The 14,772-nt window shown below is 46.7% G+C and overlaps 1 protein-coding gene across 2 annotated transcripts in view; it reads left to right on the top strand.

The window, feature by feature from the left end:
- Positions 1-13,035, top strand: part of srebf1 (sterol regulatory element binding transcription factor 1) — a 29,765-nt gene extending 16,730 nt beyond the window's left edge. The window contains exons 10-19 of one of the 2 annotated variants that reach the window (XM_045714317.1): positions 621-879; positions 1,980-2,146; positions 2,292-2,460; positions 2,818-2,926; positions 5,226-5,335; positions 9,014-9,146; positions 9,439-9,604; positions 10,026-10,208; positions 10,344-10,455; positions 10,708-13,035. In XM_045714317.1, coding sequence (XP_045570273.1) covers positions 621-879; positions 1,980-2,146; positions 2,292-2,460; positions 2,818-2,926; positions 5,226-5,335; positions 9,014-9,146; positions 9,439-9,604; positions 10,026-10,208; positions 10,344-10,455; positions 10,708-10,928 — 1,629 coding nt within the window. In that variant the 3' untranslated portion in view covers positions 10,929-13,035. 2 annotated transcript variants of the gene reach the window in all.
- The last annotated feature ends 1,737 nt before the right edge of the window (positions 13,036-14,772 follow it).

The raw sequence follows: 14,772 nt of genomic DNA, 5'->3' as shown, positions 1-14,772 counted from the left end.
TTGTATCTCTTCCAAATTTGGTGTTGTGAGGTGTTTCCACTGGTTGGACCAGTCAAAATTAATTGGATATCTTTGTCATTTTCACCTCCAGATCCTTGGCTTTCATTGCCTATAACTATGATCAATCTACATTGAGGGGCTGTTTCTAAGGCGATTTTTAAAGGGAGAAGACTCAGAAATACACAATGAAAACAGGAACAGATTGTCTTCGTGGAGGGTGGATATTGAAATTCAGTCTTTTAGCTTTGTAAATAAATATATATTTAGGCCCCATTTTAGTTTTGTATTCAGCGGATTTCATTTAGAAAACGCCGATGTCAGTTGACGTTTGAAGTTAGCGCCTTGGAGCAGCGCCACAGAGTTCTATTGAGCAGTGACCGCTTTTTGATTATGCCTGTGATGACATTCCATTCACTCTAAACATGCTAAATTCTCAGAGTAAATTGTCAGAAACCTTTTGAAACATATGTAACAGAAATTGGGTTTGGACTATTGTTTTTCTGACAATTTTCTATTGGATGGACATATTTCTATAAACCTTGAATTAATTATGCAGTCAACACACACACACATACCCATCCCCGCCACACTCTCACCCCCCCCTCTCCCTCTCTCAATAGGGAGACTTTGCCCAGGCCAGTCAGAACCTGTGGACCTGCCTCAAGGCCCTGGGTCGCCCCTTACCCACCTCTCAGTTGGACCTGGCCTGTGCTGCCCTGTGGGCCCTGCTCCGCCTCTGCCTCCAGCGGCTAGGGGTGGGTCGCTGGTTGGCTGCCAGGGCCGGGGGGCTCCGCGCCAGGGGGCTCCGGGAGGATGCGTGCAAGAGCAGCCGCGACGCTGCCCTGGTCTACCACCGCCTGCACCAGCTGCACATGACCGGTAGGTGGAAATTGGAAACTGGACTTGGCCTGTGGCGCAAATGCTAAGGGTTGGGCTAACCTTGTCTACTCACTCTGAGACCATGTTACTAGCTAGTTGATTGATATGATTTAAGTGTCATACACCTACCGGTACCCTGCCCACATGAGCTTACAAGACACTACAGAACAAAATAACATTGCTCGTTGCCAGTACAGCTACCATCTAGCCTCGCTACGCAACCGCGGCTACCATCTAGCCACGCTACGCAACCGCGGCTACCATCTAGCCACGCTACGCAACTGCGGCTACCATCTAGCCACGCTACGCAACCGCGGCTACCATTTAGCCACGCTACACAACCGTGGCTACCATCCAGCCTCGCTACGCAACCGTGGCTACCATCTAACTACGCAACCGCGGCTACCATCTAGCCACGCCACGCTACGCAACCGCGGCTACCATCTAGCCTTGCTACGCCACCGCGGCTACCATCTAGCTATGCAACCGCGGCTACCATCTAGCCACGCTACGCAACCGCGGCTATCCATCTAGCCACGCTACGCAACCGCGGCTATCCATCTAGCCACGCTACGCAACCGCGGCTACCGTCTAGCCACGCTACGCAACCGCGGCTACCGTCTAGCCATGCTACGCAACCACGGCTACCGTCTAGCCACGCTACGCAACCGTGGCTACCATCTAGCCACGCTATGCAACCGCGGCTACCATCTAGCCTCGCTACACAAACAGTACATTATGAACAAACTGAGCAATCTCAAACATGTCCTGTCTGAAACAGAATTTAAGCCTCTCGTCCCGTAACCAGAATACCTCAGGGTTATCACCAACATGTCTCAGATCCTCATACAGAGGGCAATAAAACAAACACTAAGTGGATTTCGATTTAGATCACACAGATCACACAGTAGGTACATTCTCTCCTCTGCAGTACTACTGTCCAATACAGAGTTATCCACTAGCTCCCTACTCCTACACACTTTATGTAGACCCGAGAGGAATGGATACGTGTTTTCAGGAGTCTTTGTCTGAAAAACCTGTGTTTTCTGTGTTTGGCTAAACAAACTGTCCATAATCAACATGTGGGTGTGTGCGCGCAGGTAAACTGGGCGGTAGCCACCTGTCTGCGGTTCACATGGCTCTGAGTGCTGTAAACCTGGCAGAGTGTTCAGGCTCCTGCCTCCCCGTGGCCACGCTAGGAGAGGTCTACGTCTCCGCAGCCCTACGAGTCAAAGCCAGCCTACCCAGACTCCTTCACTTCTCCTCCGTGAGTCACCGAGTTAGGTTACCAAGTGGTGTGTGTTTGTGAGAGGGGGAGATGGAGAGACTGACTGGCTATAATGTGTGTGTCTGTCTCTGTGTCTCTACCTCTGTACTCACTCCTGGTTCTCCATGTCTCTCTCCATCCCCAGCGTCTGTTCCTGAGCAGTGCCCGCCAGGCGTGTCTCTCCTCCAGTGGCAGTGTCCCCCCGGCCATGCAGTGGCTCTGTCACCCTCTGGGCCACCGCTTCTTTGTGGACGGGGACTGGGCCGTCCGCAGCACCCCCAAAGATAGCATCTACAGCCAGGCAGGGAACACAGGTCAGTACAGTAGACACACCTGCTGCACTGTCGGAACTAGAAGCACAAGCATTTCACTACACCCGCAACAACATCTGCTAAACACGTGTATGTGACCAATTTGATTTGACCACCCCACACACTGTCTGTGTCCCAAATGGCACCTTATTCCCTGGTATATTAGTGTACTACTATTGACCAGAGCCTCTCAGAAGAATGAGCATTGAGAGGCTCTACAGGTGGACAGCTTGTGTCTTTATGAAAGGAAACTCCTGTCATGGAAACTGGTTATGATGAAAGCAATATGGGCAACACATGTTTTCATTGTCTAAATTGGTTGCCATGACTATGCTAATTCTTCTCTATCTGTCTCCGTAGTGGACCCTCTGGCCCAGGTGACACAGGCCTTCAGAGAACACCTGTTGGAGAAGGCTCTGTACTGTGTGGCCCAGCCCCGGGGGGAGAAGAGCCCCAGTGATGGAGAGGGGTAGGTGCAACACACAGCCAAATAGTGTTCTCAGGTTATCTGCAGAAGTCTTAAAAATTGCCCTTATCAATCCCACAGAATTTTAGCTAGTGGTGGCTAAAGTTAGCTGACGTTTCTAGTGGCTGTAAAAAAAACATTTAAAAAGACCCATAGACTACTTTCAGGGTGTGGAGAACCATCTAACATTGAGTTGTAAAATACAGAATGTTGACTTCATTTATTCATATTTTAGGCCTTATTTTGTCTTAAATTGTCTACAATCCCTTTTTGAACAAGCCTTTTACGTGTGTGTTCTCAGGGAGAACTAATAGTCTTTTAAATACTTTTAACTAGCAACAGTTGAAGTCGGAACTTTACATACACCTTCGCCAAATACATTTAAACTCAGTTTTTCACAATTCCTGACGTTTAATCCTAGTAAAAATTCCCTGTTAGGATCAGTTAGGATCACCACTTTATTTTAAGAATGTGAAATGTCAGAATAATAGGAGAGAAAATGATTTATTTCAGCTTTTATTTCATCACATTCCCAGTGGATCAGAAGTTTACATATACTCAAATTGTATTTGGTAGCATTGCCTTTCAATTGTTTAACTTGGGTCAAACGTTTCGGGTAGCCTTCCACAAGCTTCCCACAATAAGTTGGGTGAAGGTTGGCCCATTCCTCCTGACAGAGCTGGTGTAACTGAGTCAGGTTTTTTGTTGTTGTTTTTTTAACCTTTATTTAGCTTGGCAAGTCAGTTAATAACAAATTCTTAGAAACAGTGGGTTAACTGCCTATTTCAGGGGCAGAACGACAGATGTTTTACCTTGTCAGCTCTGGGATTTGATCGTGCAACCTTTCAGTTAATAGTCCAACGCTCTAACCACTAGGCTACCTGCTGCCCCTACCTGCCGCGGTTTGTAGGCCTCCTTGCTCGCACACGCCTTTTCAGTTCTGCCCTCAAATTTTCTATATAGTATTGAGGTCAGGGCTTTGTGATGGCCACTCCAATACCTTGAATTTGTTGTCCTTAAGCCATTTTGCCACAACTTTGGAAGTATGCTTGGGGTCATTGTCCGTTTGGAAGACCCATTTGCGACCAAGCTTTAACTTCCTGACTGATGTCTTGAGATGTTGCGTCAATATATCCACATAATTTTCCTCCCTCATGATGCCATCTATTTTGTGAAGTGCACCAGACCCTCCTGCAGCAAAGCACCCCCACAACATGATGCTGCCACCCCTGTGCTTCACGGTTGGGATGGTGTTCTTTGGCTTGCAAGCCTCCCCCTTTTTCCTCCAAACCTAACAATGGTCATTATGGCCAAACAGTTCTATTTTTGTTTCATCAGACCAGACAACATTTCTCCAAAAAGTATGATCTTTGTCCCCATGTGCAGTTGTAAACCGTAGTCTGGATTTTTTTATGGCCTTTTTGGAGCAGTGGCTTCTTCCTTTCTCAGCTGTCTTTCAGGTTATGTCGATATAGGACTCGTTTTACTGTGGATATAGATACTTTTCTACCTATTTCCTCCAGCATCTTCACAAGGTCCTTTGCTGTTGTTCTGGGATTGATTTGCAACAAGGTATGTTCATCTCTAGGAGACAGAACGCGTCGCCTTCCTGAGTGGTATGACGGCTGTGTGGTCCCATGGTGTTTATACTTGCGTACTATTGTTTGTACAGATGAACGTGGCACCTTCAGGCTTTTGGAAATTGCTCCCAAGGATGAACCACACTTGTGGAGGTCTACAATTGTTTTCTGAGGCTGATTTCTTTTGATTTTCCCATGATGTCAAGCAAAGAGGCACTGAGTTTGAAGGTAGGCCTTGAAATACATCCACAGGTACACCTCCAATTGACTCAAGTTATGTCAATTAGCCTATCAGAAGCTTCAAAAGCCATGACATCATTTTCTGGAATTTTCCAAGCTGTTTAAAGGCACAGTCATCTTAGTGTATGTAAACTTCTGACCCACTGGAATTGTGATACAGTGAATTATCAGTGAAATAATCTGTCTGTAAACAATTGTTGGAAAAATTACTTGTGTCATGCACAAAGTAGATGTCCTAACCGACTTGCCAAAACTATAGTTTGTTAACAAGACATTTGTGGAGTGGTTGAAAAACGAGTTTTAATGACTCCAACCTAAGTGTCTGTAAACTTCCAACTTCAACTGTAAGCTGTGTGTATTCCTCAGGGAGAACTAGTAGTCTTTTAAATACTTTTAACTAACTAAGCTGTGTGTATTCCTCAGGGAGAACTAATAGTCTTTTAAATACTTTTAACTAACTACGCAGTGTATGTATTCCTTAGGGAGTATGCAGATGCTCTGGAGTACCTTCAGCTGTTGACTAGTGCATCAGACGCCGCCGGAGCCAACACCCAGTCCTTCGCCATCGGATCCAACATGGCTACCGTCACTGGTATGACTCCTGGCCTTATATTTATATGTCTGTATGAGTGGTCCGAGTTTCACTTCTGCAGTTCAGGCACAATACTGGGTGTCTCTCAGTTAGGGTGTACATGACAGTGTATCTGTAGTCTAAAGTGGCTTCCTCTTCTTATCTCCTTTCTTTCAGTCACACTGATCTTCAGTAACATGGCTATCTTCTGACATTGCTTCCACTGATCCCTGTGTTGTCAGATCAGTGCAATCAAAGACAAGGAGAGGAAGCCACTCTAGACTATTGAGATGCCCCCTCAGATAGCCTCGCTCCTTTCAGCACCTCTCCCTCTCTCGCTCATTTTCTCTGAGAGGAGATGGGAGGTTAAAAGGCGTTGTCCTTTGCAGCGTTCCATCTACCAGTCCTGTCAAGCCTCTAATCATCTTGAAGAAGTAGCTAGAGAAGGAAGAGCTTTTGAAAGGAGACTTTCTTGGCATGGCGTTAGATTACCCAGTCAGCATAGCTGTCTCTCTGTGTGTGAGTGTGCATTTGATTGAATGTGATTTATTAGGATCCCCGTTAGTCGACGCCAATAGGAGCTATTCTTACTGGGGTACGACACATAACCAAAAATACATTACAGACAAAAGACTTTACATTTTAAACTGTGTGTGTGTGTGTGTGTGTGTGTGTGTGTGTGTGTGTGTGTGTGTGTGTGTGTGTGTGCGACACAAACAACAACACAGAGTAACACATGGAATAAACAAGCGTACAGTCAATAACACAATAGAAGCAAATTAACACTGGAGTTATAGATGAGCAGATTATGATGTGCAAGTAGAAATACTGATGTGCAAAAGAGCAGAAAAGTAAATAAAAACAGTATGGGGATGAGGTAGGTAGATTGGGTGGGCTATTTACAGATGGGCTATGTACAGCTGCAGTGATCGGTTAGCTGCTCAGATAGCTGATGTTTAAAGTTAGTGAGGGAAGTATAAGTCTCCAGCTTCAGCGATTTTTGCAATTCGTTCCAGTCACTGGCAGCAGAGAACTGGAAGGAAAGGCGACCAAAGGAGGGATTGGCTTTGGGGATGACCAGCGCGCTACGGGTGGGTACTGCTATGGTGACCAGTGAGATATACCTGCTGGAGCGCGTGCTACGGGTGGGTGTTGTTATGGTGACCAGTGAGCTGAGATAAGGCTGAGCTTTACCTAGCATAGACTTTTATAGATGACCTGGAGCCAGTGGGTCTGGCGACGAATATGTATCGAGGGCCAGCCGACTAGAGCATACAGATCGCAGTGGTGGGTGGTATAAGAGGCTTTGGTAACAAAACGGATGGCACTGTGATAGACTGCATCCAGTTTGCTGAGTAGAGTATTGGAAGCTATTTGTTGTGCTGTGAGATGTTGCTTTTTGTTTTTTGAAACCAGGTTTGCTGTTCACTTGTGCTATATGAGATGGAAGGGAGTTCCATGTGTAACCGATGTGAAATGGCTAGTTAGTTAGCGGTGGTGCGCGCTAATACCATTTCAATCAGTGACGTCACTCGCTCTGAGACTTGAAGTAGGGTTTCCCCTTGCGTTGCAAGGGCCGCGGCTTTTGTGGCGCGATGGGTAACGATGCTTCGTGGGTGTCAGTTGTTGATGTGTGCAAGGGTCCCTGGTTCGAGCCCAGGTTGGGGCGAAGAGAGGGACGGAACCTACACTGTTACACATGCACTCATGGCTCTGTATAATACTGTATGTTTCCTAGAATTTGTTCTGGACCTGGGGACTGTTAAAAGACCCCTGGTATCATGTCTGGTGGGGTAAGTGTGTGTGTCTGTCAGTGCGGTGTCTAAGTTGACTATGCAAACAATTTGGAATTTCCAACACATTTAATATTTATTATAAAAACTCTTAGCCAAGAGAGACTGGCGGACAGACGTCTCCCCATCTTTACAACCATTGAATCTATATGTTTTGACCCTGATAGATTGTAAACTAAGGTAACACCAAGTAATTTAGTCTCCTCAACTTGTTCAACAGCCACACCGTTCATTACCAGATTCAGCTGAGGTCTAGAACTTCGGTAATGATTTGTACCAAATACAATGCTCTTAGTTTAAGAGACCACTTTATTATTGGCCACCCATTCCATAATTGACGGCAACTCTGTTAAGGGTTTCAGTGACTTCATTAGCTGTGGTTTCTGATGCGTATATGGTTGAATCATCAGCATACATGGACACACATGCTTTATTTAATGCCAGTGGCAGGTCATTGGTAAAAATAGAAAAGAGTAGAGGGCCTAGAGAGCTGCCCTGCGGTACACCACACTTTACATGTTTTACATTCGAGAAGCTTCCATTAAAGAAAACCCTCTGAGTTCTATTAGAGATATAGCTCTGAATTCATGATATGGCAGAGGGTGAAAAGCCATAACACATACATTTTCTCAACAGGTTACGGTTAATAATATCAAAGGCTGCACTGAAATCTAACAGTACAGCTCCCACAATCTTCTTCTTATATATTTCTTTCAACCAATCATCAGTCATTTGTGTCAGTGGAGTACGTTTTGAGTGCCCTTCTCTATAAGCATGCTGAAAGTCTGTTGTTTATTTGGTCAAATGCTATTTTTTTCCAACAGTTTGCTAAGTGCTGGCAGCAAGCTGATAGGTCTGCTGTTAGAAGCAGTAAAGGCCGCTTTACCACTCTTGGGTAGCGGAATGACTTTGGCTTCCCTCCAGGCCTGAGGACAAAGACTTTCCTCTAGGCTCAGAGTAAAGATATGACAGATAGGAGTGGCTATAGAGTCAGCTACCATCCTCAGTAGCTTTCCATTTGTATTTTTTATTTAACCTTTATTTAACTAGGCAAGTCAGTTAAGAACAAATTCTTATTTACAATGACAGCCTACCATCTAAGTTGTCAATGCCAAGAGGTTTGACATTATTGATCGATGACAATCATTTTCCCACCTCTCCCACACTAACTTTACAAAATTCAAACTTACAATGCTTTTCTTTCAGTATTGTTTTTTTTATGCATGAGTACGATGGCTCACTATTCGTTGTTGGCATTTCCTGCCTAAGTTTGCCCACTTTGCCAATGAAGTAATCATTAAAATAATTGGCAACATCAAATGGTTTTGTGATGAATCAGCCATCTGATTTGATGAAAGCTGTTTTGGCCCAATGTTAAGCAAAGGAGGTCTGCTCCCTTGGAGAGATGTGGCTATCAGTATAGCTGCAGTATTAGCAGGTTGTGACCATGCCAGAGGGGGAACAGATTGAAACTCAGGTCGTCATCACCAGCTGGATTTGATCATGTGTGAAACGGAGAGAGATAAAGAAAGGGATAGTGTCTGTGTTTCAGCAGGTCTGGATAGTCCCAAATAGATGGTTTGTAGATTGATGTTCTAAAACTGTCAACATCATGTCAACTAACTATCCTCTAACCTTCAACCTACATTTAAAACTAAACTCTTCCCTAATATTAACCCTAGGCCTCAACCAAAACGTAACCCTTGCCCTTACCCTAAACCTAACCCCAAACTTAACCCTAAACATAACCCTGAACTTAACCCCAGCAAGCTGTTGTGCATCAACAGAGTTACAGTTGATATCTCTAGATCAGCTATAGGAACTATCCAAATAATAACCTGTCTCTGTGTGTATTTTATTTGACATCTGTCTGTCTGTGTCTGTAAACCTTGTCTGGGACCTCCAGGCTGTGACCTTCATTCCAAATGGTGGTCGTCGGTTGCCGTGGTGATCATTAACTGGCTCCAAGGAGACGACGCAGCGGCCGAGAGACTGTACCCCGCCGCCGAGCACCTGCCCCGTAGTCTACAGACTGCAGAGTGAGTGTACACACACACACACACACACACACACACACACACACACACACACACAGCCGAGGGACTGTACCCCGCCGCCGAGCACCTGCCCCGTAGTCTACAGACTGCAGAGTGAGTGTACACACACACACACACACACACACACACACACACACACACACACACACAGCCGAGAGACTGTACCAAGCTGTAGTAGAACATGCCAGAGTGACATACAGACATCCCCACACACACACACTTCCCCAGGTCTTCTCCACCACCTTTCTGAAAAGGGTTTTTCATGTGTGCTCAGGAGTCCGTTGCCCAGGGCGTCTTTGAACACGTTCCGAGGGGTGCGAGCCATGCTGACCAAACCAGAGAACTGTCAGCTGAGTCTGAGCCACAGTGAGAAGGCCAGCGGCCTGCTGAGAGACAGCCTCAACCTGGGACCACACTGTCACAGCAGCAGCCTAGACAAGGTACACACACACTCACTCGCACACACACACACAGCAGCTATGGCCAGAGCTGTGGTGCATTGTAGTTGCATTGCATGTGTCTCAGCTGGGTGCAATGTTCCTGCAGTGCAAGACAGAGCTGGGCCCCATACAGCACAATGTTCCTGCAGTGCAAGACAGAGCTGGGCCCCATACAGCACAATGTTCCTGCAGTGCAAGACAGAACTGGGCCCCATACAGCACAATGTTCCTGCAGTGAAAGACAGAGCTGGGCCCCATACAGCACAATGGACAGGAGACATCAATACACCCCGACACACTGTTACTGCCTTTCAAACTAATGTCATTTTCAATACGCACACCATAAGGTTTCCTTCTCTGTCTCTCTGTCTCTCTGTCTTTCTCTCTCGGTCTCTCTGTCTCTCTCTTTCTCTCTCCCCAGGTGGTCCAGTTGCTGCTGTGTGACCTGCTGCTGGTGATGCGGACCAACGTGTGGCGTCTGCAGCAGAGCTCCAGTCCCGGGGGTCTCTCCTTGCAGGCCTCCCCGGCCGAGCTGCACGGCTTCCAGCAGGACCTCTCCTCCCTCAGGAAGCTGGCCCAGAGCTTCAGGCCCGCCATGCGCAGGGTAGGACGTGCAGGAAGACATACACATGTAGACACAGGCACATGCATGTATATGGACATAGGTAGATAGAGGTAGATTTCTGACTTATCACTCATCAAACACTGTTCTCTCTCCTCTCCTCACTCTCTCCCTCAGTTGTTTCTTCATGAGGCAACCGCCAGGCTGATGGCTGGGGCCAGTCCCACGCGAACACATCAGCTCCTGGACCGTTCGCTCAGACGCAGAGCCACCCCCGGAGCCAAGACGGGTAACTGCAGAGAGGGTTTTTTGTAGTTTGCGTGTGTGAGAAAGGTTGGAAGTTCTGTGGGTTTTGTGTGCGCTTTTTCAAGCCTTTCATAATGAGACAGAAAGGGACACGGATGCGATATGAGTGTTGTTATCTGTGTAGTATCCCTCTCTGTGTCCCCCACAACTCACGTGTGTGTGTGTGTGTGTGTGTGTGTGTGTGTGTGTGTGTGTGTGTGTGTGTGTGTGTGTGTGTGTGTGTGTGATTCTACAGAGGAGTGTGAGATGCGTCCTGGCCAGAGGGAGCAGGCTGAAGCGGTGATGTTGGCGTGTCGCTACCTGCCCCCCTCCTTCCTGTCGGCACCGGGCCAGCGGGTGGGCATGCTGGCGGATGCAGCCCGGACACTGGAGAAGCTGGGGGACAAGCGCACCCTCCACGACTGCCAGCAGATGATCATTAAGCTGGGCAGCGGCACTACTGTCACCTCTGCCTAGACTATACAGAGCGAGGCAGAGAGACCAGCCCCCCCCCCCCACACACATACACACACATGGATGAAGGAGGTTTTTGGCATTTGGCCTGCAGCTGACAAACAGACATACAGACAGTCTAACTAGACATTGAGAATCATATCAGGCATACAGACAGACGAATAAACACACCTGACAGTTACCTGCCATTAGTTTCATATCACCTGTCAGTAGACAGCTCTCAGAGTGACAGTTTAGCAGGGGAGGACTTCACCCCAGTAAAGTGTTGCTATTGACATTGTTGACATGATCTGTCATGTAAGCTAGTCGTCATCATCCAGGATATATAGGTTCACATTTCTGTTTCTTTTCTATTCCCCTGCGTGAAATGCACTGTAGTGGCGGAGTGTGTCCACTGGGTGGGGTTCTGGCGCCCTCTGCAGGACTGTGAAGGTGTGATGGCTGGGAGTGTGTGTGCGAGCAAGAGAGGGTGAGAGGAAGGGGAAAGGTTTTTACCTGCAGTTATACACTACTAGCCCCATGTTTTGATTGGACGATGCACCTTACAAAGCGAAGCACTCTGTTGTGATTGGTGTGTTTAGAGAGTGGCTGTCTCTGATTGGCTGCGGTGGGAGGAGCAAACTGCGTTGGGACAGACTGGTCTTTTTGAGGAGCACAACATTTCAGAAAAGAAATAGAAATATATCGTGTAGAGCAGACGGGTTTCTCTATCATGTTGAAAAGAGGACCATGACAGAGCTATACATTGTTTCTATCTGCGATGGTCTGAAATGTTGCATCTCTGTCACGTCTTTTAATCTGCACTGGCCCAGAGGGGCTGTATTTGAGGAGTTCTGTAATATTGTGGCTTTTCCTTTTCATATTATTTTCTTTATTGTTGTTGCTGTGTATATATTTTACAGTGTATTTATAATCTGTCTGAGATTTGTTCTGTTGATCAGTATTTTCCATTGTCTGGGTGATCATTATTACTTTCCACCCTCATTGTGTAGCATAGGCAGAGGCTTGGGGTCCAATGGGGAGTATGGATGCGTCCCAAATGGCACCCTATTCTCTATATGGTGCACTACTTCCTATGGACCCTAGTCAAAAGTAGTGCACCACAAAAGGGAATAGGGTGCCATTTGGTATGTGTTACTTACCAACTATGGCAACAAACATAGGTTAAGTGTATCAAAAAAGGGGACAGTGTCCATGTTCTTTTGTGGCAAAGGAGGGTCAAAGACCATTCAATATTGTCATCAGACTCATGTGAGCGTTTGCACTATTGCGCAAGGTGTGTGCTGCCATTATGATGATATCGGAAAGAGTTGGAGGTGTTGAGTCCTCGAGCGATAGGCTCCAGTCTAGGGTTGAGCCGCCGGGCCACCCATAACAGAACATTGACTTTAATGGGAATGTCCATTCTAGTAATTATATTTCTATGGTGGTGACCCCCCCCCTCCCCAAAGTCACTCCGTTCAAGACCAATAGCTTACAAATGAGTCCGAGTCTCATCTAGTATTTCTAGATCTCATGATTTAATATACTCTTGTTAATATCATCTCTTCTTCAAAAGAAGGCCTGTAGCGAGGCTGCCACACCCTCCTGTAGTCAGGCCCCTGGGTCCTGTTCATTAGGCCCCAAATGGAAGAAAATGGGTTGTTCTTGTCCAATAAGAAACTGTAATTTTTGTTTTCCGTTGCAAAACGTTTTTAAAACGTGTGCTCCTTTTGAACAGGACCCATATGTTAAAAAGACAGAGTGAAAGAGTTTTGTGTGTGTGTGTGTGTGTGTGTACAACCCTGTTCCAGAACCACAGTTTTTGTTTTCAGAAGACTGTAAAACCCGTTTTGGTTCTTTAGCATGCTTTTGTTGTTTATCCCAGGACATGCTAGTTTCTAATGGTGTATCATTGTAAATGACTGGCTGAGGGACACTGGACTGATGATTCCTTCCCAGTGTGTTGGGTCAGTCTGTGGTGTGACTGTTAAATCATCACAACCACATCTCAACATGTAGTGTTATTATGTTTCTTAATCAACATATTCTTTCCTTCCCTGGCTTTCTCCTTCTTTGCTCATTGGTTTATTCCTGGATATGTAAATAAAAATACAATTTTGTAACGAAATGCCTCGGTCTCTTGTGGTGCTTTGATGGGGGATCCTACAAGAAAATCCTGATGTGCCCTTGAGCAAGGCACTTAACCCTAATTGGTCCAGGGTCACTGTTGATAATGGCAGATCCTGGCTGTGACCCCACTCTCCGAGGGTGTCTCAGGGAGCCAGACCCTGGCTGTGACCCCACTCTCCGAGGGTGTCTCAGGGAGCCAGACCCTGGCTGTGACCCCACTCTCCGAGGGTGTCTCAGGGAGCCAGACCCTGGCTGTGACCCCACTCTCCGAGGGTGTCTCAGGGAGCCAGACCCTGGCTGTGACCCCACTCTCCGAGGGTGTCTCAGGGAGCCAGACCCTGGCTGTGACCCCACTCTCCGAGGGTGTCTTAGGGAGCCAGACCCTGGCTGTGACCCCACTCTCCGAGGGTGTCTCAGGGAGCCAGACCCTGGCTGTGACCACACTCTCCGAGGGTGTCTCAGGGAGCCAGACCCTGGCTGTGACCACACTCTCCGAGGGTGTCTCAGGGAGCCAGACCCTGGCTGTGACCCCACTGTCCGAGGGTGTCTCAGGGAGCCAGACCCTGGCTGTGACCCCACTCTCCGAGGGAGTCTCAGGGAGCCAGACCCTGGCTGTGACCCCACTGTCCGAGGGTGTCTCAGGGAGAGTTGGATATGCAAAAAACACATTTTATTTTACCTTTATTTAAATAGGCAAATCAGTTAAGAACAAATTCTTATTTCCAATGAAGGCCTAGGAACAGTGGGTTAACTGCCTGGGTTAATTCACACATGCGTGTTATTACACACTTGTATATGTGTGAAATAGGACAAATATAAGCACCTGCCAAATAAATGTTATTATAAAAATGTCAAAATGAAAACTAATCATGAAAAACAATTTAGTAAACTGAAATAAAATTATTAACAAACCTGTTTGAAACCATAGTTTCATTATAGTTCTATCTTGGGCTCCAAAACGAACTAAATAAAATAAAAACCATCATGAAAATGTTTTTAAATGTTTTCTGGGAAAAGTCCAGGGTTTTGGGGTTACGCTGCTGAATCTGGCGGGTAAATGCGTCCAGAAGATGGCGATGTTGTGCATTGCTGTCACCATACTAGAGTATGTGACCGGAGCTGGAGCTGGAGCTGGAACTGGAGGCGGAGCTGGAACTGGAACTGGAGTGGAGCTGGAGCGGAGCTCGCCCAATTTGACTGGAGTGTGGCTCGAGATTGCCAAAGGCTGGGGCGTCCAATTTTGCTCCAGTACCGCTCCACAAGCGCTCATTTTACGAGCTCAGTGCATGCCTGGCCCAGCATGCATTTGTAGTCTACTTGTGTGCTGCTACAGCCCTTTGCTTTAGCTACTGTCATGGAGTTTACTAAATATGTTCATAAAGAAACTGATAATACACACAGGTGAAAAATCATGGTGACTTAAAAAGATGAGGACCAATAGCAAGATAGGGAGTGCAGTGATGTCGTGTCCACAACTAAAGAAGACAGGGATTGCGGACATGCAGTGTCCACAACTAAAGAGAGGGATTGCGGACATGCAGTGTCCACAACTAAAGAGAGGGATTGCGGACATGCAGTGTCCACAACTAAAGAGAGGGATTGCGGACATGCAGTGTCCACAACTAAAGAGAGGGATTGCGGACATGCAGTGTCCACAACTAAAGAGAGGGATTGCGGACATGTAGTGTCCACAACTAAAAAATCAATGTTGAATCTGAAAAGATACGTATCCCAA

This window comes from Salmo salar, chromosome ssa03, assembly GCF_905237065.1.
Source record: "Salmo salar chromosome ssa03, Ssal_v3.1, whole genome shotgun sequence".
Taxonomy (NCBI): Eukaryota; Metazoa; Chordata; class Actinopteri; order Salmoniformes; family Salmonidae; genus Salmo; species Salmo salar.
Note: the sequence above shows the minus strand (reverse complement) of the source record. Positions and strands in the feature narration are given on the sequence as shown.